The sequence below is a fragment of the Vanellus vanellus genome (genome assembly GCF_965231255.1).
Source record: "Vanellus vanellus genome assembly, chromosome: 6".
NCBI lineage: Eukaryota > Metazoa > Chordata > Aves > Charadriiformes > Charadriidae > Vanellus > Vanellus vanellus.
The window spans coordinates 32,684,010-32,707,832 of NC_138911.1; the positions used below are offsets into that span (position 1 = coordinate 32,684,010).

At 39.1% G+C, this 23,823-nt stretch overlaps 1 protein-coding gene across 1 annotated transcript in view; it reads left to right on the top strand.

Annotated features, from left to right (window-relative positions):
- Positions 1-23,823, top strand: part of MAP3K9 (mitogen-activated protein kinase kinase kinase 9) — a gene marked incomplete at both ends in the record, with an annotated part of 53,925 nt that overhangs the window by 19,558 nt on the left and 10,544 nt on the right. The window contains 4 exons of the mRNA XM_082485885.1: positions 8,980-9,160; positions 17,047-17,195; positions 20,724-20,899; positions 23,392-23,632. Coding sequence (XP_082342011.1) covers positions 8,980-9,160; positions 17,047-17,195; positions 20,724-20,899; positions 23,392-23,632 — 747 coding nt within the window. The remainder of the gene's footprint in view (positions 1-8,979; positions 9,161-17,046; positions 17,196-20,723; positions 20,900-23,391; positions 23,633-23,823) is intronic.

Here is a 23,823-nt window from a genome sequence, read left to right on the forward strand (position 1 = left end):
CCCTTCCATATTTCTTCCTGTATGCTGTCAGTACTCATTGCACTCAGCGTCTCTCTTCTCTTTTATTTCTCCCTTCACTTAATGATTATAACCATTTCCAGCAGGCATGATTTTAATTAGCTACTAGATTTCTGTTCTTGTGTGCGAGGCTTACTGAGCAGCAGCAAGCACAGGTGTGCATGACTTGGTGTGAACTGTAAGCTGGACCGTACAAGAGACTGCCTTGGATTTTTTTTTCAAATTCTTTTGTGTTTCTGAATATGCATACATGCATACTCTGGACTGGGAAAGGGAGCATGAAGTTGCTGATACAGCTGTTGTCATGAAATATGGGGACGATGGGCAGTTTGGTGGTTAACTATTGTGGTGGTATTGCGCGCTAATCTTACTTTCCTCGGTATTCTGTTGTTACTAATTTTTACTACTTAAGTCAGGAGGTTCTTTATTTTCTTGGTGTACTGTGTGCTAAATAAATCAGGAATACAACAGCAGAGTAGTTGAAGAAACTGAAAACGGTATAGCTAGAAAATTTTGGTTTGCCTGGCTCTTCATACTATTTTGTGCAGTAGACAGCAGCCCCTCTCCTCTACCTTCATGTATAAAAATAGGCTATTTTTGCTGTGGGTGATCATGCTGTAGTAGTTCCTCCCTGAATGTTGTTCTGCTTCTGAAGTGATGAGTCAGCTTTTAGCACAAAGCAAAGGAGTAGTCTGTTCAGTGCTACACTATGCAGATAAACCTAATCCTTTCTTTAAGCTCAGAAACCAGAAAAAGGCAATTATATGGGCATACTTAGCTGCTTTGTCACTTGATTTTGACAGTCAGATGAAATGAGGAGCCACTTCCTACCAGTTCTTTGATGTTACTAGCAACTGGATCAGCATGGGTTAAAGTGTTTATTTTTCCCTACTTGCTCTTTCCCACTACTTTGGCTGACTGGAGACTAAGGATGCTGTCCTGACTGTCCAAAAGCGTATCTGAAAACTAAAACAACCCTCCCAAAAGAAGCAGGCAAAAAAATCTGACAATGTTACTGGCTTCCAGGGGAAGTTTGTGTTTGCGAGAGGAGGTTATAAGGTATTTGCTGGCTCTGCTGGTGTAATATGAGCAGAACAGAGGTTTAAACCAGCAGCTGTTAATTTTGTTGCCAAAAAAAAATTTCTTAATTTCCCTTGTGAAAACTTTCCTTCTGTGAAAGTAATCTACCTCTTTAAACTATTTTTTTAATGCATGCTGGTGATAGTATGGTGCTGAATGAAAAATAGGAGGTGTGTTACTGAGGTCTTATAAAGTGACCATTTTAACACCTAAGTAAAGCTTTATCATGTTTGTTTTAGTGATTGGATTGAAAGATTCAGTGCAGATGGTTTATCTGTTTATGTAGGGCAGAGGAATGTGTTTGGAAGAAGAATAGATAGCTTTGAGATGAAGAAAATTCAAGGAAAGGAATTGAAATGTGTATATTCTGGCAGAAGGAAATAGATCTAGACCAATTGCTGCTTCTAGCATAACTGGAAAGAGGAAGAAACATGTTGTAATAGAAATAAGTTGGGTTAAGCAGAAAGAAAAATATATCAACAATGCAGTTATTTGCGCTGGAACACTATAATGAAGTTGAGAATATTCCCAAAGCAGAGTTTGGTCAGCAGTTTTAAACTTCTTACTGCAATGGCTAAGAAGCAGAAGTGATACTGACATATTAAATGTGGTTTACACAGCTGCCTTAGGGTGTATTAAAATGTAGGTACAAGTAGATAAAAGGATATACAGCTTTATACCTCTATCTTTACCTTGTCATGGTGTATTTGTAGATCTGATCTCATGTCTTTCTCGTAGATGTTTGAGTAATGAAAATACAGCTGTTTAATATCTGGAAACGAGGTCTTCATTGGAGTAGGCTTTGTGTGTTAGTCAAAGATGTTCACCATTGACTTTTCAATTAATCTAGTGATCATTAGGGTGAGTGGTGCAAGATGCAATGAATTATGACCTCCAGCTGCCTTTGTGGGCCAAGGGACAGTTTTATTTAAGACTGATTTAACAGTAGTACCAATTTGACTTACGTTAGCTATCCTACTAATAGAACATCTTTCTGAAAACTTAGTTTTGAAAAAGTTCGGAACACTGAGATAATCTTGCAACTATGAGTAAATTGATTTTCACCAGATGGCTCTCTAACATCTGGTGTGTTGGGGAACTTCTCTAATTGAAATTTCCTACTTATACCAGACCACAGAGATTCACGTGGTTGGAGTTTGAGCACTTGCTTGGAATCCTCTTCTGGGGAGGCTTTGTTTTTTCTGACTGTGTTTGGAGCCTAGGAAGACTGCCTTCTGAGGTGCTGTGAGTTTGTTTCATCTAATCCAGCTTTCGCTGCAATGATCCATGAGGATGGAGGAGGGGGAAGGGGAAGAAATTCACCTTTTGAACATGTGAGGCTGTGGTAGGTGTGCATCTACTTCATGCATGCAAGGGAGAATTTCATCTCCATAGAAACATTTATTGCTTGTCTCCAGGGCAGCCCTTCTGTAGTTTCATTTTATAGTTTATGTCAGAGTTGAACTCGGCTAGCATTTAATCCGTTAATTTTCTTTTAACTCCAGTATGTATTCCTTCAGAATTCATGTAATTCTCTGTTTTGCCTGACTAGAACTAATCAGTAGCTTTGGGTACTAGCACAGGATGTCTGCAGTAACAAAATTTTAAAGCTGCAGGCTTCCGTGTTTTCACTGCAGTGATTTCTCCTTCTGAAAGGATGTTGAGTAGTCCTAGATACATATAGTCCCAGTCCTAAACACACTAGTGCAAGTTCATGAGTTGCTCGTGAAAGTTCAATGTTCTAACATGAAGCTCCACCTGTGGAACTGTCCTTAAAGGTCTCACTAGACCAACAGCAGCCTTAATGCTGTCCTTCTATTAAATAATTCTGCACTGTCTGGTGCCCCACAGAGCAGGCCTCTCCGTAATGACTTGTGACGACAGGATAGAACTGAAGATCCAGTAGTAGCAACAACATGAAGGCTGAAGGATATAATGGTATCTTAGAAATCTTAATCAAGTTGCTTTTTGTATTGCTTTAAATACTAAGGTAGATGGTTTTGTTTTTCTAGTAAAGCATAATAATGTGGAATGGGGTGGTGCAGGAGGAAGAGGTGACTCAGTGTCAGATAACCATTGTGTCAGTCATACTTCAGTGGGTCTGTTTCTGTGAGGTCTATTTTCAGTATGAATCTTCGTTTAACCAACAAAAGTATCTGAGTTGACCCTGGCTCTAGAAAAAAAACCTCATTCTTCATGATGTCACTGATACACAACTGTGACTCATGAAACTGAGAATCATCCTTTTTGGGACCTGTTATAACTGGGATCTGTGTACTTCTAATGACGTGATTAGTTTCAGTAAGACCGACATGGGATTCTGTCAAAAGCCTGCCAGCTATTAATACACATACAGAATGATACTTAAACTAGAGAAGGTAAACTGGCTTCACCTGATCTCAAGAAGTTGATCTTCATCACTTCCAACTCTGCCAGAAAAGCTGCCAGCTCAAATCACAAACAAGCATAAGAGGATCTTGGGTACATCATCAGTTCTTCCCTCCTCCTCCTTCCCTCCCTTACTAACTCCCCTTACTAACTAAGAAACCAGCATTGACTGAGTTAACTCCTCACCACTCTTTATGTGGATTGAGATTGGAATTTTCTCATTCCAGTATCAGGAAAGTCTCTAATGACGCTTCTGTTTCAGCATCTGGTGTTGCCTACTAAGGGAAGAATATTAGACCTGATGAAAGATCTGGTTAATAGCCAGCATTCAATGATGTGCAGAGTGTACTGAAGATGCTCTTTGTAAACTTTATCAGTCTGCTTTGGCTCTGGCCTCTTAACTATTGCTTGAACAGTCAAAACAACTAAATCAAACCATGTCTTAAGCAACTGGATTTGTTCTTGTGGAAAATATACTCTTCCTCATTACTGTGATTCTGATTGGTAAATGCAAGGACTTGTTGACTAGGGATAATTCTATGATGATATGGATCTTGATTACTGAATTCATTCATGGCAACAAAGACAAATTAAAGCACACAATTAAGAAAGGCTGTTTAGTAACTGTGATGGTCTTACAGGCCTGGGTGCTGCAGTTACTGCTGTGAACACAGTGGTAATTGTCCATGAACTATCAAAGTGCCAAGCACAGAGTATCCTAAATCTTCAGAGTAGGCTGCCAACTGCCACGTATAGCTCTGAACTACCTGGAGGCAACTGACAATGCTGTAAAGTTAGTGATGAAAGTAAGTCACGGAGTGCTTCCTTTCCTCTTTGTTACTGTAACTTGTTTTGTCCTGAGCAGAAGCCAAAGCATCACATAGATGAAAACCTATGTTAAAAAGTACTGAAAATATAATGACAAGTTTTCTCATCTCTAGCGATACACAGTTGTTCGTTTACTTGCGGTAATGTCAGACAGTATGACTAAGGACTGCACCAGACTGAATCTTGCCAAGTAATCTTTGAATTCTGCCTTATACTTTTCTGCTAGCTAGTCTGTCTCATTATCAAACTAGTAAGTGTTGGCTTATTGCCTTTGGTTACCTAACCCACCGCTGTGTTTATATGGTGCCTACTTCTTTCTCTGTACTTCAGGAAACGTTCTCACAAGAGTCTGATATGAAAATATCCTTGATGCCTTTTGTAAGGCACCAAAGGTGTTCCCAAAGAGTATGGAGGAACCTCAATAGACACTTTCATTTCAAAGAAAAAAAGACTGGTCTTCATCATAACCTAGGTAAGAGGAGGCCCAGTGCTTAATTTCTACCTTTGTATCTCTCTCAGCTCAGACCTAATGTGTCTCTATTGACTGTTGTCTTTCAGCATTTGCAGTCTGCCTGGCTTTCAAGAAATAAAACAGTGCAGTCGCATGATTATCAGAGTCGTTGTGGTAATAAAATTCTTGATAAACTCCTCGTAGTTGAAATTACACATCGAAATCATAGGTACCTGTATCTGGATGACTGTCTGATCCAGGAGAGGTCTTGCTAGGAGATACCAAGGCATATTTGGATCACATTCCTTTCTTCTTGTCTCAGCTGGGACACCTTGGGGTATGGACGAGCTGTCTTGCTAGACAGAATTCATCTGAGCTGCAATTAATTTTTCAATATCAAACGGTTCTTTTCTGGAGGACAAGTTCCAAGTCATTCAGGAATATATGAAAATGTCTGTGAGCACTTTGGAATTATTAGTCCTGTAAGCACACATGTTCATGATACCCTTCACCTGAACTTGCTAACAATTTTTTATGCTAGTTTAAGCCACTATGCTTTGCTTTGCACTTGCAGTATGCAAAGAACATGGTGTTGGTGATTTGCTATATTAAGTTGTTTTGCTATAGCAGCTGGATCCTCAAAGCTGTCTGAATGTGCTTGTAATATCTGGGTTGCTTGACCGGTCCCTCTTGCACACTGCCAGTTGGCTCCTATCTATGCTACTTAAGATCAGCTTTTAGCCTGTGCTACAGAGAAAAAAGGTGGTTTTGAGCTGGTAGGAGCAGTAGTACATATCATACCTTCATCTACTACTTGGCTGGCTCTGTGCATGCACATGAGAAGAGATTTCTTGCGTAGAATGCGGAAATGGTGATACACCACTAACAAGCTGACACATATTCTGCATGTTCCTGCCGATTCGGCTCTCGTCCTCCCCTGGTTGCCTGAAAACTAGGCCCAGTATCTTTGCTGCCAAATAAATTCTGTTTTTAAGGCTGGGAATGTGAAAGATTTTCAATTCAATTTTCTATCTTTTTTCAAACATCTTTGTCTCATGCAGATCTCTTAAATCAACAGACCAGAATGAGAAGATTTACTGCCTTGGTAGATTAGCTGCGTTTTTGGTGTAGGTGCTCTATATTTGTGTCTGAATTATTTTTTTTGTTAGGCTCATCATCTGGCCACTGTTAGCTGTCCTGAGTGATCAAATCTATTCAAAGACGGAAAGGTATGTTAATTCTCTAAGTGTAGGAAGTATGTTGCTTGTTTGTTTCATATTGTGGTAGACTAATAAGAGTGCAGAAGAAATAGCACTTGTGGAGGAGAACTTGCACTCAAAGTATTAAACACGAGGCAATAACTGGTTGTAGATAAAGCTCACAAGCAAGTGAGACCGTGTTGATTAGCATGGGTAAAATGCATTTGCAGTGTCCTAGCAACCTGGCATATATTCTCCATAAAAGAGATTTTTAAAGGAGGAAACTGAAAGGAATTCATATTTCACCTATTTACAAGATTCTTCATTGAAATCTGAGTAAACACAAGAGGGAGAGTCACGGTTTTCGGTCTGAAAATCTGATAGATGGGGCTAGGGAGACTCCCAGCAGTTACAAGTGAGCCTGCCAATACTGACCCAAGATAAGGAGAACTGCAACACATGATGGAGAGAGGTATGATTCTTAAAATTAATATTTACAATTTGGGGTTCCAGGATTATTATCCCAAGCAGTTATTACAAGGAAATAGGAGGGGAGCCACGGATGTAACTAAGGAATCAAGGACTTGCAATAAATCCAGCTCTTTCATTGCCCTTCTCTGTGGTCTTTTGTCATGGTAATTTATCTTACTTAGCCTACATCTGAAAAAAAGAACAAGTTCATGGATACAAAAGATCTGTGTAAGTACTAATTATTTTGTTAGAACTTAATACAAATCAAGGTAATTAGATTTAAATAACCTCTTGCCAGGGGGTATGTACAACCCAACTGTGATATCTGTCTCTTTGTCCTGCTATTGGGTTCATTCAAACAGAATATGATCTACCTTGTGAACAACAAATTGCTTGTTGCTCATGCTTATGGAGGGAAGCAAAAAACCCCCAAACTCGTGCTTTCTTGTTTTGAAGTTTTACTTTACCTTTACAACTTCACTGTCTATCTATATATTACTGCATTTAAATTTAAAATTAGATTTTATTATTCTGCCAGTTCTTTAGGCAGAGTGGGTACGTGCTAAAAGAAGAAACTTAGTATGTATATTCCAGGAAGTTTTTCACTTTTGTAATCACACAGCGACTTGTTAGCTATTTCTCCTAGCAGTTCTTCATCTGCTAGAAAGAAGGAAGAAAGTTAGGCTTACTAGAAGAAGAGGCACCAAGGGAGCCTTCTTCTGTACCTTTGTTTCTTGAGGTGGTTCTGTTCTACACTGAAATGTGGCTCTAAAAATACGTACGTTTTTGCCTAAATGAAGAGAATAGTAACTCTAGGCCTCAAGCCCCTCCTTCCTGTGCAGATAGGAAAATGGAGCGTTCAATAACGTTAGAAAGGAATTTTGTAAAAGAAGCAAGAACCAGGAGCTTAACTATAAGGCTAGTTCATTCACAACTTGAGTTGGCCCACAGAAATCTTTAGTAGAACTTTGTGATTTCTGAAGCCTTGTAGAAAGGGTAGCTGAATCTTTTTTTTTTTTTTTTTTCTAATTTTCAGAGAACAAGCAGTTTGTTTAATAAAAGTAAATGCAGTATTTTAATATTTAGATGTCTACTAATTATTATGCAGAAGGGTTCAAATAATACTTTTGGCTTTTATTTCATGGGGAATCCCATTTTGGTTATTGGAGGGAAGTATGAGACTGAACATAAGATTTTTTTTTTTTTTTTTTCCCCCAAAAAAAGCTGTGTTAGCTTGAGGCTGATACTTGAGTCTTTTCACGGACTGCTAAAAACAGTCCTGAAGATTATTTTCATTTGTCCTGTAATTTTTGCAATGCTTCTGACTTTTATAGGTTTTGTTGTGATCTATGATTAATTGGTTGTGGGTTTGGGTTTTTGGTTTTATTTTTGCAATTCACATACACATACATAAAAAGGGAAAAAAAAACCAACCTTTTGTTTTCTAAGAACCTGTGTCTGTAATGACATCAAAAACAGTAGCTGCATAATGATGGTGTATCAGTGACTTGATGCCTGGTGCTGTGAAGTCATTGGACTAATGGTAATACAAATATTTTTTCTTTTGTGGCTCTTCAAAAGTGGCTGAAAATCATTTCACAGGCTTATGGCTACATTAGTTATGGAAGATTAGTGGCCTGTTATGTTCTGTTGCTTGACATTACATTGCTGGCGCAGCTTGTGTGGTCACTTTACATTAAGATAAAGAAAGAGGATAATGAGGTGCTGCGAAAGCAGAGTGGATACTTCTGGCCTGTGGCTTACACTCATTTCACAGTGGTGTGACAGTACAGCTTTCTGACAAAAGAGGAATATGTGCCTTATACCAAAGCATTCTTGAGGGTTTTTTTTTTTTTTAAGTTCCTCAGTGGAGACTCATTTGCCACTGAAAAATGGTAGAAACTGTGGCAGCTTAACTAAATAGTTTCATAATGATGGGGGGAGGAATCTGTAACATGGTGATGTATATGAAGTCTTGAATTGGGCATGTTATTATGGATAATCAATCCTTTTTTTTAATTGTGACTTTAAAAAAAATATTCAGTGTACGTAGAGCTTCCATTCCTAACACATTTACTGGAAGGGTATATCCAGCCTGTGTGTGTATCTGGATTTAAAAAAAAAAAAAAAAAGTCCTCTAAGCAGTTCAAGAAAAAGATGCTATTACTGGCTTGCTGAGAGAGGATTAATTAGGAAATGTCTTCCCTTATCTGGATTTCTAGAAGTTACAGTGGTTCACTTCCTCTTAGCAGAGAATTATTATACAGAATGACACTAGGCACTATATTAAATAATTATGTTATTATCTGTTTGTTCTCTGGGACTGGGTATTTTTGGTTAAATTTGAAGTTATTTGCTAGACAGCTGTTCACTTGTCAGATGAAGGGATCAGCTTGAAATAACTTGTAACAGAATGTGGTATGTTTGAATAACTAAAAGTCACGGAGAATCTTGAAATTTGAGAAATCTCCAGGAGGATTTTTTTTTGCATAAATATTAGCTTTACTCTGCATACCTTTTATTCCCCCCCTCCCTTTTCTCCAGTACTGATACTCGAAAAGGTGGAAAATGGAGATCTGAGCAACAAGATATTGAAGATCACGGATTTCGGCTTGGCCAGGGAATGGCATAAAACTACCAAAATGAGCGCAGCTGGGACATATGCCTGGATGGCTCCTGAGGTCATCCGCTCCTCCATGTTCTCCAAAGGCAGCGATGTGTGGAGGTATTGATTTGGCATTAAGTCATTGGATACTAAAGAGTAACTAGACTTGCCAGGAAACCTCTCTCATGTTTAAGAATGATTAATGGTGAACCAAATATTAAAATTGAGGTCTTAAGAAAACTTTATCCACCAGCTTTCCATCTGTCAGACTCTCAGACTACTTTATATTAATTGTAAACATTTTTTTACTGTAGAAAGTGGTGGACCATCTCCTGCATGCCTCTAAATTTTTTGTTCCGTAAATTTATATTCAGATTCTTCTAGGATTCATAATCCTGATTCCCTCTGCTTTATCTAAAAGAAACTTTTTGTGCTTATTTGGCTATTGGCTGACATAATCAAAGGCCATAAAACAATCTGTGAAGTACTTAAAATTACTACTTTTTTACTGTTTTACCAACAGTGAGTTCATTTTATGTTTTGGTAGTAATCTGTCATTGATGTATATGTACACAAACACACTGTACCTAATTGAATTCCTTGTGCAGTTTCACCCTGAATGCAATGTTTTTCACTTTCGTAATAATCTTATGAATTATTTCCTCCCTCCTAGTCTTCCACATAAAATAATAAATCTCTTTTCTAGGTTCATCTGAGTATGTAATCCATAAGTAGTAATTTGCACGTATATGTGTTTTCTATTCACGCACTGGGATTTTTGAGGATAGGAGCTACTTTAGTGGGGAGGAGTGTAATGGTTGGCCCATAGACTTCCAAAAATTGAGTTTCAATATCACCATTAACTGAACTGGTGAATCCAGAATTCAGTAAATAGCTCTAGGACAGTGACTTTTGTGGATGCTGTGGCACATAGAATTAGTACTGAACATCTGAAACAGATGAAGTAGACGTAATTTTGTTTTTCCTGTAGGGATAGAGGTATTGAAATGTCAGGGTGACTTTGTCTTTAGAGCAGTAAGATTCTGTTGCTGGCCAGTAATGCTTTTACACAAGCATGTGCATGCTGTGAAATCTGTCAGGAGAAAGAAATATCCCAGCTGGCAGAATTGTCTGGCTGTTATGGCTGAGGTTTGGTGTGGGGATTTTCATTTTCTTTACCTGTTTTTTTTTTTTGCTGAACAGATAATATATTGCCATGTGATAAGGCTCTGAACTTGTATTTTGCACACTAATGGTATAGATAAAATTCTTACTCTGTAATTGAATGTGGTAGTCTCTGTAGTTCTTGCTCAATTCGTCTCAGATTTAGGCTTTTATTCTGAGTGAAGTCTGGCAGAAATGAAAACCTCAAGACTGTACGCCATTTCTGGGCACATGATGAGAGTGCTGGTTTGTAGACAGTTTGTCAAGCTCAAAAGTCAATTTGCTCTTCTCTGAAACAGTGCCAGGAATGGCCTTTAAGGGTAACCTGGGGGAGAGGGAGAAGGGAAAGGGGAAACAATTTGCCTGTGATTGTAACTTTACTAATCCAGGCATGCTGTGAACAGATCAGTAGATGTTTGATACCAGTATGACCTCATTTTAAAAAAGATAAGATGTAGTAACTCGGTGATTTTCATGAAGGTAGCTCAAGTGCCTCTATACCTGTGCAAAAATACCAGTTTGGTCATTGACTTAAGGACCCCACCTGGAGTACTGCATCCAGCTCTGGAGTCCTCAACATAAGAAGGACATGGACCTGCTGGAACGTGTCCAGAGGAGAGCCACGAGGATGATCCGAGGGCTGGAGCACCTCTTCTGTGAGGAGAGGCTGAAAGAGTTGGGACTGTTCAGCCCGGAGAAGAGAAGGCTCCGGGGAGATCTTATTGCGGCCTTCCAGTACCTAAAGGGGGCCTACAGGAGAGCTGGGGAAGGACTTTTTACTAGGGCACGTAGCGATAGGACGAGGGGGAATGGCTTTAAACTAGAAGAGGGCAGGTTCAGATTGAACATTAGGAAGAAGTTTTTCACTTTGAGGGTGGTAAGGCACTGGAAGAGGTTGCCCAGAGAGGCTGTTGAGGCCCCATCCCTGGAGGTGTTTAAGGCCAGGCTGGATGTGGCCTTGGGCAACCTGGTCTAGTGGGAGGTGTCCCTGTCTACGGCAGGGGGGTTGGAACTCGATGGTCTTCAAGGTCCTTTCCAACCTAAACCATTCTATGATTCTATGACTGTGAATCACTTCAGGACTTAAGGATTGTAAATAACTTCAATTATTTGTTAGTTTTTCAGAATGAAGTTTTTCTATTTTTAAGATTTCTTCATCACTTTCTCTTCATACAGTTACTAGTCTTCCCTTGAAAACAGGTTGACTTCCTCTCAGTGCTCTTCCTGAAACAGAGGGTCATCACCATTAAAAGAGCTGTTATACTGACTCTGAATAAGCCTTCTCTGTCAGGTGGCCAAAACCTTGAGTCATAGTTAAATAAGCTGAGTAGAACATGGTGTTAGGGGCACGTGTGCAGAGGACAAATACTTGCCAGTGCGGTTACTACTCTTGTGTCAATGATTGTAAGCACTGTATGTTACAAAAGCAGTCATGGACATGTGTAATAAATCCTGCCCCCACCCAAGGATGCAACTTGAAATTCTTAACAGGATGAACTTTTTCATCCTATTAGACTTGCCCCTCCTCTTGTCCACTTCAACCTCTTGGTTAATCACTGGAGTTGAGGGAGTTTTTTGCCTGGCAACCTTTCAATTAGTCTGTGCAGCATCAACAAAATTGGCTGTCTCTGTCTCTACCATTCACAAACCCTTTTATTTCAACACCTTTTCTTTAAAGCTTATTAGAATAATACTGGTGGCTGAATTGTTGCCTAACCTTTTAACAAGAATCTTGTTCCACTTGTGTTCTCGCTGCACAAACAGGTGAAGAAGATGCTGAAGATGATGCTTGCCAGGACTGAAATTTCCTGAGTCAGTCTTATCTCATCATAAATAACTGCTTCATACAATTCCTTTCAAAACGTGTATCAAGCTCCATTTTAAAAACTCAATCTGTTGATGTTTGTTTTTTGTTTTTTTTTTTTTTGTCCCACTCTAAAGGAGAGTTGGCAAAGAACTTAAAAGGCTGAGGAATGCCCCCACACGCTGGTGTCTGTCCCCAGGGTCTGGGCCACTGTAAAGCTCGTTGATAATAATAGTACTTAGTACATCCTGCTTGTGAAAATTTGTTACTATGAATTTTGCTGTGTTGCACCCACAAGCTTTAGATATACAGCAGAAACCTTGTGCTTATATCACACAGAGGGCAAAGAAGCTACGGTTTCATTTAAATATGTCAGTTCTTGTAGATCTATTTATGTTTTTGAGAGGAGAGTTATGTATTTGCTTTGGATTTACAGGGGTAAAGTTGAAGTACAGCTATTGCAGCTTATCCAGTACTGCACAGAAAGCTAATGTTAGTAGGCATGTAATTCAAAATTCCACGACATTTTAACTGCTTGAATGTATTTCTTGTTTGCTGCGCACTTTGTTTTTGACTTGTTCTGCTTAAAAGACAATCATGTTGTCAATATGATTGGTAGGCACAATATAAAGCCACCGTACGACCTTTGTCTGTGTTCCATGTGTTCCTCAATTTAGATGCTTTTAAGATGTATCTACTCTGAGACCAGTGCAATAGTTAGGAATTTAATTTTCATTTAGGAATGGAATACCAGAACTACCTAAACCCATCTGATTAGCAGATCGGGATGTTTCAGGCATTCAGTGGTGGGTGTAGGAACTTCAGTCATTAGAATATTTCATTTGAATTAAGTGTTGGCAGGCTCTTCCATCCACAACTGACTGCTTGCAGGCTTCTGTAGTCTTCTGTATGTAATGAAGCACTGGCAAGACTTCAGTACCTGGCAGATAAGGGTTGACTAGCAATATTGGTAGAAGCTCAGGTGGGAGAAGTGTACGCTTTTGACTGTTGTAAAATAAGCAGGAAATGTCATCTCTGGAACTGCCAGTCCAATAACATGCAAAATGCTAACTGTTAATAGCCATTAAAAGGTAACAAAGTTTTTTTTTTCTTAACAAAAGTAATGTTCTAGTTTCTGTTGTTGTTGGGATCTCCTTGTTGGGCTGCTAGTTCCCTTCTCATGCAAAGTGCTGAACTAAGGGAGATAGGTTAAGAGGAAGCTATGGTACAAATGCCATTGAACTATAATAGTGAGAAGAAATTACTGGGTTGGTTTTTTAAGTTCACAGACTTACAAGGGAGGTGACAAAATCACATGTGAAGTCCTGCAGACCTCCAGACTCCCTCTCCCTGAAAATCCAGTGTGTAGGATTGAACTTGATGTTAAATGGCTTAAGAGATTACTGGATCACTGGGAGATGGTTAATTATTCATACAAGTGTCAGTTGACTTGGACACATGATCTGCATCACATGGTTCATTTCATAATTAAAGTCCAAAAATTACTACTTGGTGCTGGAAAAATGAATGAGCTTGATCAGTTTTTCTTCCTCCCTGTTGAGAATGAGGAGAGGCCCTTGATTCTTTCTTCCTATGCTTTTTTTTGGTATAAATCTCTTCTGTCTCTGGCTTTTTCCTTTGTAATTCCCAATCCCCTGCTTGACAATTAATGGAAAACAGTCTGTTCAGCACCTCTCTTGCTTTTTAATCACTTGGGATGATTGTTGTTCAAATGCCACAAAGTGGTGTTTCCCCTAGTTCTGTGGAAGCAGTATTCTTAGCAATGATGAACTGTAAGTACATGAGGAAGAGGTGGCATTAAGTTTTGTCAGAAACAAAGTGACCTTTCCTGCAATATATACTTCGTCTCACATTAGAAGCAACACCAGTCTGTCTGTTCCTTTGTCTTTTAAAAATTATCCTGCAGAAGAAACGCTTTGAGCATATCAATAGTGCTTTCCTAACCATTCCAGTTAAGAGAAATATCTAATACATGTTTCATCCAGCACAAGTGGTAAAGTAATAAGTAGTTTTCCCCGACCTTTTGATATCAACACTTGCATCCAAACTGAAGAGTAACATGAATGATCAATCAGATTTAGACAGGCCAAATATATGTACAGTTCAGTATTCATTTTCTTTGAGTGTCTTATGAATCCTAGAGGGACAAAAAGAAGATGGGAAATCCTTAAACTCCTGTTTATCTTTTTCAAATGAGGCTCTTGAGACAGTAAGAAACTGAGAACTTTGATGGAAGGAAATAATCAATATTATTATTATATCAAGAGTATGAATTACATAGGTAAAATGCAAAAGATTGTATAGGTGAAACAACGATATTTTGCTTAATAAAGTAAACATAGCTGTGTCAGCAGCAAAGGTGGAATCTCTAGTGACTGAAATTCCATATCTAAATAGGAAAAGTAGTATTCAGACTGTCCAACTAAGGTGGCAGCAGTTACAATGAATGTTAAAGACTTGGTGGGGGTGGGGGAAGATTGCAAGAGTACAGGTTGCAATAATGAGAATTTTGATTACTCCCAACTGGATAGGGAAATTCTTGCTTTGAAACAAGAAGAGATTAATATTTTAGCTTCAGAGCATGAAGCAGGGAGCTTTCAGGAGGAGCATTTTCATTTGGTCTTCAAGTGTGCTTAGGAAGCCTTCAAAATTGTACGATATAACCATAGTCAAAATACATGTATACGTAGATTCAATATCTTTGGAAGAGCAATTAAGAAAAGTTAGTCTGTTACAGTAGTCTCCTTGAGATTAATGACAACATTGAGGAATTTTGTGTAAAAACAATTAAAGGGGAATGCGCAGCATGGATATCTTTTAAGGATGCTATGTTAAAGCTCAGAGCAAATGCAGAGGAAAGACTTTAAACAAATGAAGAAGATGATGTAGTAGAGACTACTCGAAGACATCCTTCAAAAAGTTGAACCTGTAGCCAAATGAGGAAATTGGGCATGGACTTAAGTGCTGGCAAATTGAACATAAAACACTCAAGAAGATTAAAAGGGTTTTGAGGAGAGCCTTGCAAAAAGCATAAAAACAAATAAATTGCTTTCAAATGCAGCACAGGTGAGAAGCCTGTGAGAGAACATACAGCCCAGAGGTGACCAAGATGTAAGAGTGCGAAGAAGATAAGGCTATATCAGAAAAACTTAGTGACTTGCATCTGCTAGAGTGGAGCAAAGAGAGGATTTTTAAGCTGAAAATTCTCTTTAAGTGAGCTGAGCTGGAGGATATCTCATACTGAAGTACTGTCCACAGAGGTGTGAACAGTAACAAATTGCTGGGATTTACAGTAACGCCCAAGATTTCTACAGGAACATGAGAGAGCCAGCTGAGTTACTAGCTGTGCTGTGTAATCTGTTGCTTAAAGCTGCCTTAATACCAGAGAAATGGAAGGCAGCAAACATGAAGACAAGTCTTAAGAGCAAGTCTGATTTTCAGTTCTACTAAATGGTAGAGACAACACTAAAGAGTGGGGAGCTGGTGGCCGTATGAGCATATCGGGGAAGAGTCAGATTTTGTAGAAGGAAATCATATCTTGTGGGAAAAAGAAAATATGAAAATTCTTGAAGGAATATGCGGACAAGTGGTAAGATTGCTTATACCATATTTGGATTTATAAAAACTTTCAACAAAATCTTTTGTCAAAAGCTTTAAAAGAAAGTAAATTGTTGTGAGAAAAGAGGACCAATCTGTTTCCCATCCCTTAGTCAATTCTTAATTACTGAAAGAATAAATCAGTTTTCTTGGTGGGGAATTCTGCATTCAACATAATCATAAGTAATTTGAAAAAGCAATTAGTTTATGATACTGAGTTATTCAGGATAAGAAAAATTAATCTACTGCAGAGAGCTGAGGAAAAGTTTTACTATATAGAATGATAAAATAGTTGAAATGGTAATAAATACAAAGTAGTACCCATGGGAGAATTTCACATGTATAGTGATGGGCTCTAAATTTTACTATTATGATTCAGTAAAGATATTGGAGTTACTGCAGGTAACCTGGCTCATTTTGTAAGGAATCAGAAAGGCAAGTGGCAAAACAGGAAATACTGTGCCTCTCCCATGTCTTTAAAACTTCATGATGTGATTTTTGGTGATTCCAACATAAAAGGTTTAAATGGAATGAGATTGTGCAGGAGATGTCAAGGTCAGTGAAAGAAATGAAATGGCTTCTGTTCAGGAGAGTACTAGATTCGGATTTAGCTAGATTAGGATTTGGGGGGCTGGAAAGAAGATGATTTAGGCAGCATGTAGTGGGGGCCTGTGAAATCATGGATCTCATGAAAGGAGCTGATAGGGAACATATGTTCATTCTTCCTTGTATTGAAAGAACTACAGGGAAGCAAATGAAAGTACCAAGTGACAAGCTAAAAACCAACACATGGAAGTATATTTTGGCAATGTATCATTGAATTTGTGGAACTCATTACCACAGAACTCAGTGGACAGTAAATGGGTTCAGAAGAGAATAAAACAGATCAACTCTGGCTCAGGCTTTCTAGAAGCAGAGAGAACATTCTGAGGATATGTTGTTTGTCATATACCTGGTGGGGAGAATGGTCCTGGAACTGTTTGCTTAACTTCATAGGTAACATTTCATAGAACATCTTAAGAACAATTTAATTCTGAAGGAGTATTTTTCACTTATTTTTAAAAATCACAACCCACTAAACCACCCTCCTTCACATTTCTGAGAGTTTCACTGGGTTCTGGTTTGAAATCTGCTAAATTAGAAGATTTATGTTAATGTTTTTCAGATTGTTCCCAGTTTCAAGAGGGAAAATGATTTTTGCCTAAAAGGTGAAAATGGCATCTTATTTCAATATTAATTAAAAAAAGCAGGTAATATAAGACACTTCACTACTTTGGCAACCATGATGAGATTGTCCAGAAAACTGGAATTTCTTCAGGGTACCAGACTCACCCTGATAGGTTCAAGTACTTTCTTGTTGCTTAAAAAATAATGTGTTAAAGTCAAACACCTGTTCTCTTTTCTCTTTTCTTCCTGGTAGTTACGGCGTGCTGCTTTGGGAACTGCTAACAGGAGAAGTACCATTCCGAGGAATTGATGGTCTTGCAGTAGCATATGGTGTTGCCATGAATAAACTTGCCCTTCCAATCCCTTCCACGTGTCCAGAGCCTTTTGCCAAACTCATGGAGGGTAAGCCAGCTGTGGTGTGAGTATGGTTTGTGCTGGTTTTAGAGTGCTGTTCAGCATTGCCTCCTTGTGTTGGTCTTGATACCTAAAAGCACAGATTTCTCAAATGGGTTTATTCAGTGGTGCAAGTTGTTATGGGAGCTAGGCATGGCTGTTAGTGTGCTTTGACAGTTACTCTATTACAAGAGTAGTATGTGAAAGAAATTTCCCTGCCATTTTTTATTAATTGGCTTTATAGGAAAACACGGACTATTGCTGTCATCGTCTAGCTTCTAGTTTTGTAGTAGTGAAGACTCACCAATGCCCAAACTTCACATATTTTGGTCGAGTTTGAAGTCTTCAACTTGTTTTGAAATTCATAGCTTGAACATCTTGCTAGGCAGTGTCAGATGGATTTGGAATGAAACGTTATCCTACTGACATTTCAGGGAGAGGGTTTAAATGTGGCTTTGACATTCGAAAACAACCCAAATTTTCAGTCAGAATGATGTGATTTTTCTGCTTTGTGTGTGGAGATAGTTCGTGCCCAAGGTGGGCTACATATGGAGGAACAAAATCTAGGAGTTTGTCATCAGAACTGTGGTAGTTATTAAAAAGGATTCCATGAGGTAATTTTTGGGGTGCACCTATGCGACCTGCTTTGATGGCTATTGCAACTACTGACATGTCTCCTAAGCTTCGGTTGTTCCTCCCTCCTTCCTTCCCTCCCTCTCTTACAGTAATTCCTTTAGTGTTTTATTCAGTGCCCCTCTTCCCAAGGATTTCTGGGTGTTTATATGTAATGAACATTTTTATACCTATCTGGCAGAAAGAAAAACAGGTAAAAAGAAATCAAACATGTTTTATAGTCTTAGTGAGAAACAAATGAGCCTGAACATAGAACTGACGTTTTGTGGTTTCTGGGGGTGTTTTTAGCCCCAAGAAATGAATTTGATTCATGCAAGGAAATGTTTCTGATTGAATTCTCTGTGTTTAGAATACTTCTTCATTTCTTTGGCCTTTTCTGTAGGCTACAGGCTTCAGTTAAGTTAAAGCAGAAAATTTCATGTACTGTTGTGCTAAAAAAAGAAATATCCTGCCGGATGGTAAACAGCAGCAGAGTTGCAGGTATGTTAGTTTGGAAGCAATGTATAGCAAGAAACTGCATCTGAAAGATGTAATAGAACCACCAGCTCAGTGTTGTGCCAGAGGAGTTTATTTTGATGTGGTGCCCCAAAACAAGGACGCCGGCTTTCTTAAATAGCAGTGAGGTATCTGCTGCTGGTCCTCAAAATAATGCCCTCTATTGGGAAAGTCAGGTAGAGGCATATGGCCTGGGCTTGAACCCAGCAGCACAGGGGTGAGCACCCACATGGCTTTGGAACGCTTGGCTTCTCCATGTGCAGGGGGAAGAAGAGAACAAGAAAACAATTACTTTCTGCCCCCTCACCAAAACTGTTTTTCAAACAGGCTGCTTCCCGTCTCGGGTGAACTCTTGTTCCCCTAATGCTGCTTTTACGTTTGAATTACTGCCCTGGTGGTCTTCACTGAGACAACAAAGCTGAACTTTCCCTCTTCACAGAAAAGACTTGTATGTTACAACTGTCCTCATTAGTGCAAGTAATGGCAGATCTAGGCCTGGGAAAAGAAAAGCCACGGGCCACCTGCATAGTTATCCTGTTCACTCACTCATGCATTTGGCTGGCAGCAGCATTTTGTTTTACTTTGGGTCATGTTTGCTTTGCCATGCTTAAAACCTGGGGTAAAGAGGCAGGGATTATGGCACTGACAGTCCAGCTGTATCACCCATTGCTACTAATTGGTCAGCAGCAGGGGACCTCCAGAGCACTCTTTAACATCCTCAGTTCTCTATTTTGAGAAGAGAAGCAATTTGAAATCCATAAACACAAATGTGTTCCAGCTTATGCCTCCTGGAACCTGATCGGATGCTTAAATACCAGCAGCTTGATACCAGCAGTTTTCAAACCAAAGCTCCCAAATGCAAAATCTCATTAATGCTAAAATGAAAGAAAAGACCTGCAAAACCAAGCCTCAGCAGTTACACAGATTTTGTGAAGTGTTATTTATTTTTAATTGCAGCTGTTCCGTGGTGTATTTCAATCCACAAAACTGATGAATGAATGTCTTTTAGGATGTCACCAAAATTTTTTTTAAGAATGTTTCCTTTTTTCCAACTGTAAGGTTTAGGAAACTTTATTTTTGTAACTCTTGCCTCGTGGTGCAGTAATATGTGTCTTAAATCCTGTGACTGTATAGAGGAATGATAGTATGAGCATTATTGAGAGAGACCCATGTGTTAGTTTCTTCTGTTCATGCACAAAAGCTGTATTCCCTGGAAGTATACTTGAATGCTAAGTTTTTCTGTTTGGTTCTTGTCAAACTTTGGCATGTAAGAGTCTAGCGGTACTAAAGAGAATAAGGACACTTGTTGAAGAAGAACCTGTGTAAGTGCCAGTACAGGACAATATACAATGAGAAAGTGATATTTTCTGCAGGAGTAGAAATAAGGGTGAAGTAAGAGGAAGGACTGAGTAGACTGAGTAAGACTTTTCTACTCAAAAGTGTTAAGTCGAACATTTTGACTTAATGGCTTTTTAAAAACACGTTCTTAATGATTTTGTAGCTTGAGATGTTACTTCATACCATTTTCTATTTCCGTTTCTGTTCTCAATGTTCAGTTCCCATCACTAAAAGGAGTACCTTTTTGTACTATTGCTAGTTGAGTTGCCTCACATGGTAAGACAGGTACCTTAAATTCTATGGTTTTAGAGCTCTGTAATTGGGTAAGTCATTGCATTAGATTGTAAATGAAAAAGCTTGTTTATCTGTGGTTTCTCTTAAAAGCAAAAGAAAAAAGCCCGATCAAACAATTGTCTCTCAAATAGTAAAAAAGAACCCTTAAAAATAAGAAAACTCCAAATGATGTCTTCCGTGTCATTATTTACTTGAATCTCCCATTTTCAGTCAAATTATGACCAGTCTGCTTTGTGGGAAAGATTTTTCAGTTCTGTGGAAGAGATTCATAATGACTCAGCTTAGTATTAGAGTTTGGCATTAGAAAGAACTCTGATAGACATCCTTCTGCAGTAGGGCTGTGAACTCTGCAGTGTAAGTGTGACAAAAGAACTGTTTGTAAGAGTCTTGTGTAGTATCTCCACTCTGTGAGCACGTACAACTTAAAGTGAAATATTTAAGGAAATTTTTTTGGTTTTAATATATGCTTGATAATGTAACTTTCTGTAAAATTAGTAAACCTCTATTTTACTTTGCACGTTATTGCAATAGAACTGAGAGACCGGGTAGTTCAAGATCTTAAGTGATGTTGGATATTGTATAAGTGTGAAAGCATGAATTTTATACCTGACTTATGATCAGACAGTAGTCAATGCAAGTGGGAAATGGGAAAGATGGGATAACACAGATAGTGCGCATGCCACTCTTAGCCACTGGGGATCAGTAAAGTACTACTCATCCTCTCAAACCTCCATACTAAGAGATGCTTAATAATTGCTTGTCTTTGTCCTATTCTAGATTGTTGGAACCCTGACCCACACTCACGACCTTCCTTTGCCAGTATCCTAGACCATCTCACCGCCATAGAAGAGTCTGGTTTCTTTGAAATGCCCAAAGATTCCTTCCACTCCCTGCAGGAAGACTGGAAACAAGAGATCCAGGAGATGTTTGATCAGCTCAGAGCCAAAGAGAAGGTAAGTAGAGAAAAACACTCCACACTTGCGCTCTCTGGATTGCAATTTTCCCTTTTCATAATTCAAACGGGGATAATTGTTTAGTGCATCCCAGAGTTAATTTTGCACGTGCTTTACTGGAGCTTGTAATAAGTCCCCAAATCAATGGCAGGTTATGATACCCACAAGGGCAGAATCATGAGTAAAATCAATATCTTCATCCTGAGCTGCTGTTCTTTCTAATACTTTAGTGAGCTTCCATTATACACTGTGCAAACAGCTATGATGAGTTGTCTTCGTTGTTTAATGCATCTGATAACTATTTCACTGTTAGCATCTTAATTGAGAAGCCCCACAATAACTGTTAATGGTAAAAGTAGGAAGGGTAGTTTCAGCATATATACTGTACCAGGCATTGCAGCTTTGGTTCTGTCAGGTTTGTGTTTTCCAGGTTTTGAGCACAGCCAAACTGGATACATTATAACAAACATGAGTGCTACCAGGGGAATGATCCAATAACTGCCATAATTGAAGTACATCTGGGTAAATATCATGAAACAAAAATGCTGGCAGGAATAAAAGGAATTGTGACAGTCAGACTCAAAGAGTAGAAGTGAAAAAACTAAAGCTTTCTTCACATATACTTGCAGAAAGCACAGCTTGCTGCATCTATGTTAAGGTCCTTGCAGAGACCATCATTACAGTTGTTGGTATGAAATACTGCAGTGAAATCACTAAAGTAATAACACTTTTCTGAGTTCACGGTCTCTTGCCTAAAAATAAATTTGTAATAAGTAGGCAACTTGATTTGGGCTCAGAAGTTGAGTTTAGGAGGCAGCAAGAAAGCAAATGAGACCTTGAGGCAGGGGAGAGAAGTCCTACAACAGTACTTAGAACATTTCTATTCAAATATTATAGTAGCTTTTGGGAAAAATAAATAGCTAATGCGCGTTTCCCTGCTGCTGTTGTCCTGTGGTGTAACTGTGTTGGAACAGTTTTTGAAAACCAGAAATTTCAACAGACAAACAGAAGACCAAACAATAGTAGCTAGACTGCCCTCAGATTTTGAGTACTGCATTCCTCTGTAGCAATGGGGAAAGACAATTTTATATCCTATTCATCTCGTGAGTAAAATGTACCAAACCTTCGTGGTGATGTAACAGGTAAAAATGACATTATTAAAAAAAAATTTAAAAAATCTAAACTAAAATCTATTTGATAATCTATTTGCGGTTTAACTTGAATTCCTCAGTTTTTACATTCTGCAGTGGAATTAAGCAGCTGGAGAATTATTCTGAGTGATGAATTCTTTTGTCCTTGTGGTTAGAGGAGAGGAGTGCAGTGAGAAGACATTTTGAGATCTCAAGGACAGTTTCAGTTGATTAATTTTGTCAACAAGGGAAAGATTGAAAAGTTTGCATTATGCATCTTTAGGCCTAAGGAGCAGCCATGCCTGCTGGAAAATGATGGGAATGACCTGCCGATGAGGTTTTCTTCATTCATTTTTATGGTAGAGCTCTGTGGTTTGCTATTTTATGATGCATGAGATGGCAAGGTTATTTTCAAACAGTTTAAGTCAATAATAAAGTTAACATAGGTACTTACTGAACAGGAAAGCAAGGATTAATTCTTTTCAGCATTATGAATAAATCTTCCAAAACTGGTTCCCGTATGCATGGTGCTCTCCAATGGCTCTGGTACACATGTTCATGTCTGATATCCAGCATATTTTCTCATGGCACTGAATTTAGGATTCAGTGCTTTTTCACAGAATCACAGAATCACAGAATGGTTGAAGTTGAAGGAACCTATGGAGGCATGTGGTCCAACTCCCCTACTCAAGCAGGACCACCTAGAGCCAGTTGCCCTGGACCGTGTCCAGGTGGCTTCTGAACATCTCCAAGGATGGAGACTCCACACCTTCTCTGGGCAACTCAGTAACAGTCACAGTAAAAAAAGTGTTCAGAGAGAATCTCCTGTGTTTCAGTGTGGGCCCATTGCCTCTTGTCCTGTCAATCAGTACTGCTGAAAAGAGTCTGGCTCTGTCTTCTTTGAATCCTTCCTTCAGGTTTTCATATATACCGATAAGATCCCCTTGCCCTCACCCAAGCCTTCTCTTGTCAGGATAAACAGTTCCATCTCTTTCAGCCCTTCCTCATAGGAGAGGTGCTCCAGTCTCTTAATCATCTTCATGGCCCTTCGTTGGGCTCTATCCTGTATGTCCATGTCTTTCCTGTACTGAAGAGCCCAGAACTGGACACAGGATTGCAGGTGTGGAATCACAATTGCTGATGTCCAAATTTTAATGCTGATATGAAGGGCCTTGAATGACAAGCATAGAAGTTCTTGAGGATTGTTTTAGGCATTTGGCCTTCAGCTGAACCTTTAAACAGTGGTGCTAGCAGTGCTGTGAGCACAAGTCATTGCTGCTGTACCTTCAGAATAGGTAATGTTAGTCTTAACACACAGGTTACAAGGTAGCTTTTCATTTCTCCTTTCTTATCTCCCTGGAGGAGCTGCGCACGTGGGAAGAAGAGCTGACTCGTGCTGCTGTTGAACAGAAGAACCATGAGGAGTTGCTACGAAGGCGGGAACAGGAGCTGGCAGAACGCGAGATTGACATCCTGGAAAGGGAGCTCAACATCATCATCCACCAGCTGTGCCAGGAAAAGCCTCGGGTGAAGAAACGCATGGGGAAGTTCAAGAGGAGCCGGCTCAAGTTAAAAGATGGCAATCATATCAGCCTGCCTTCAGGTTGGTGACATGTTAGACTGTGTCAGGTGAAATGGAACAGGTAAACCTGTAGCTCTGGTAGCTTCTTTCTCCTTATACTTAGGTATTAGAAAATATTGGATGTACTTTGGGAAAAACATGCCTCTTTGGGATCAAGAAACTGAGTTTGATGTTCTTGTGGCTAGTGTCCCCTAAAGTTCCAAGTACGAAGG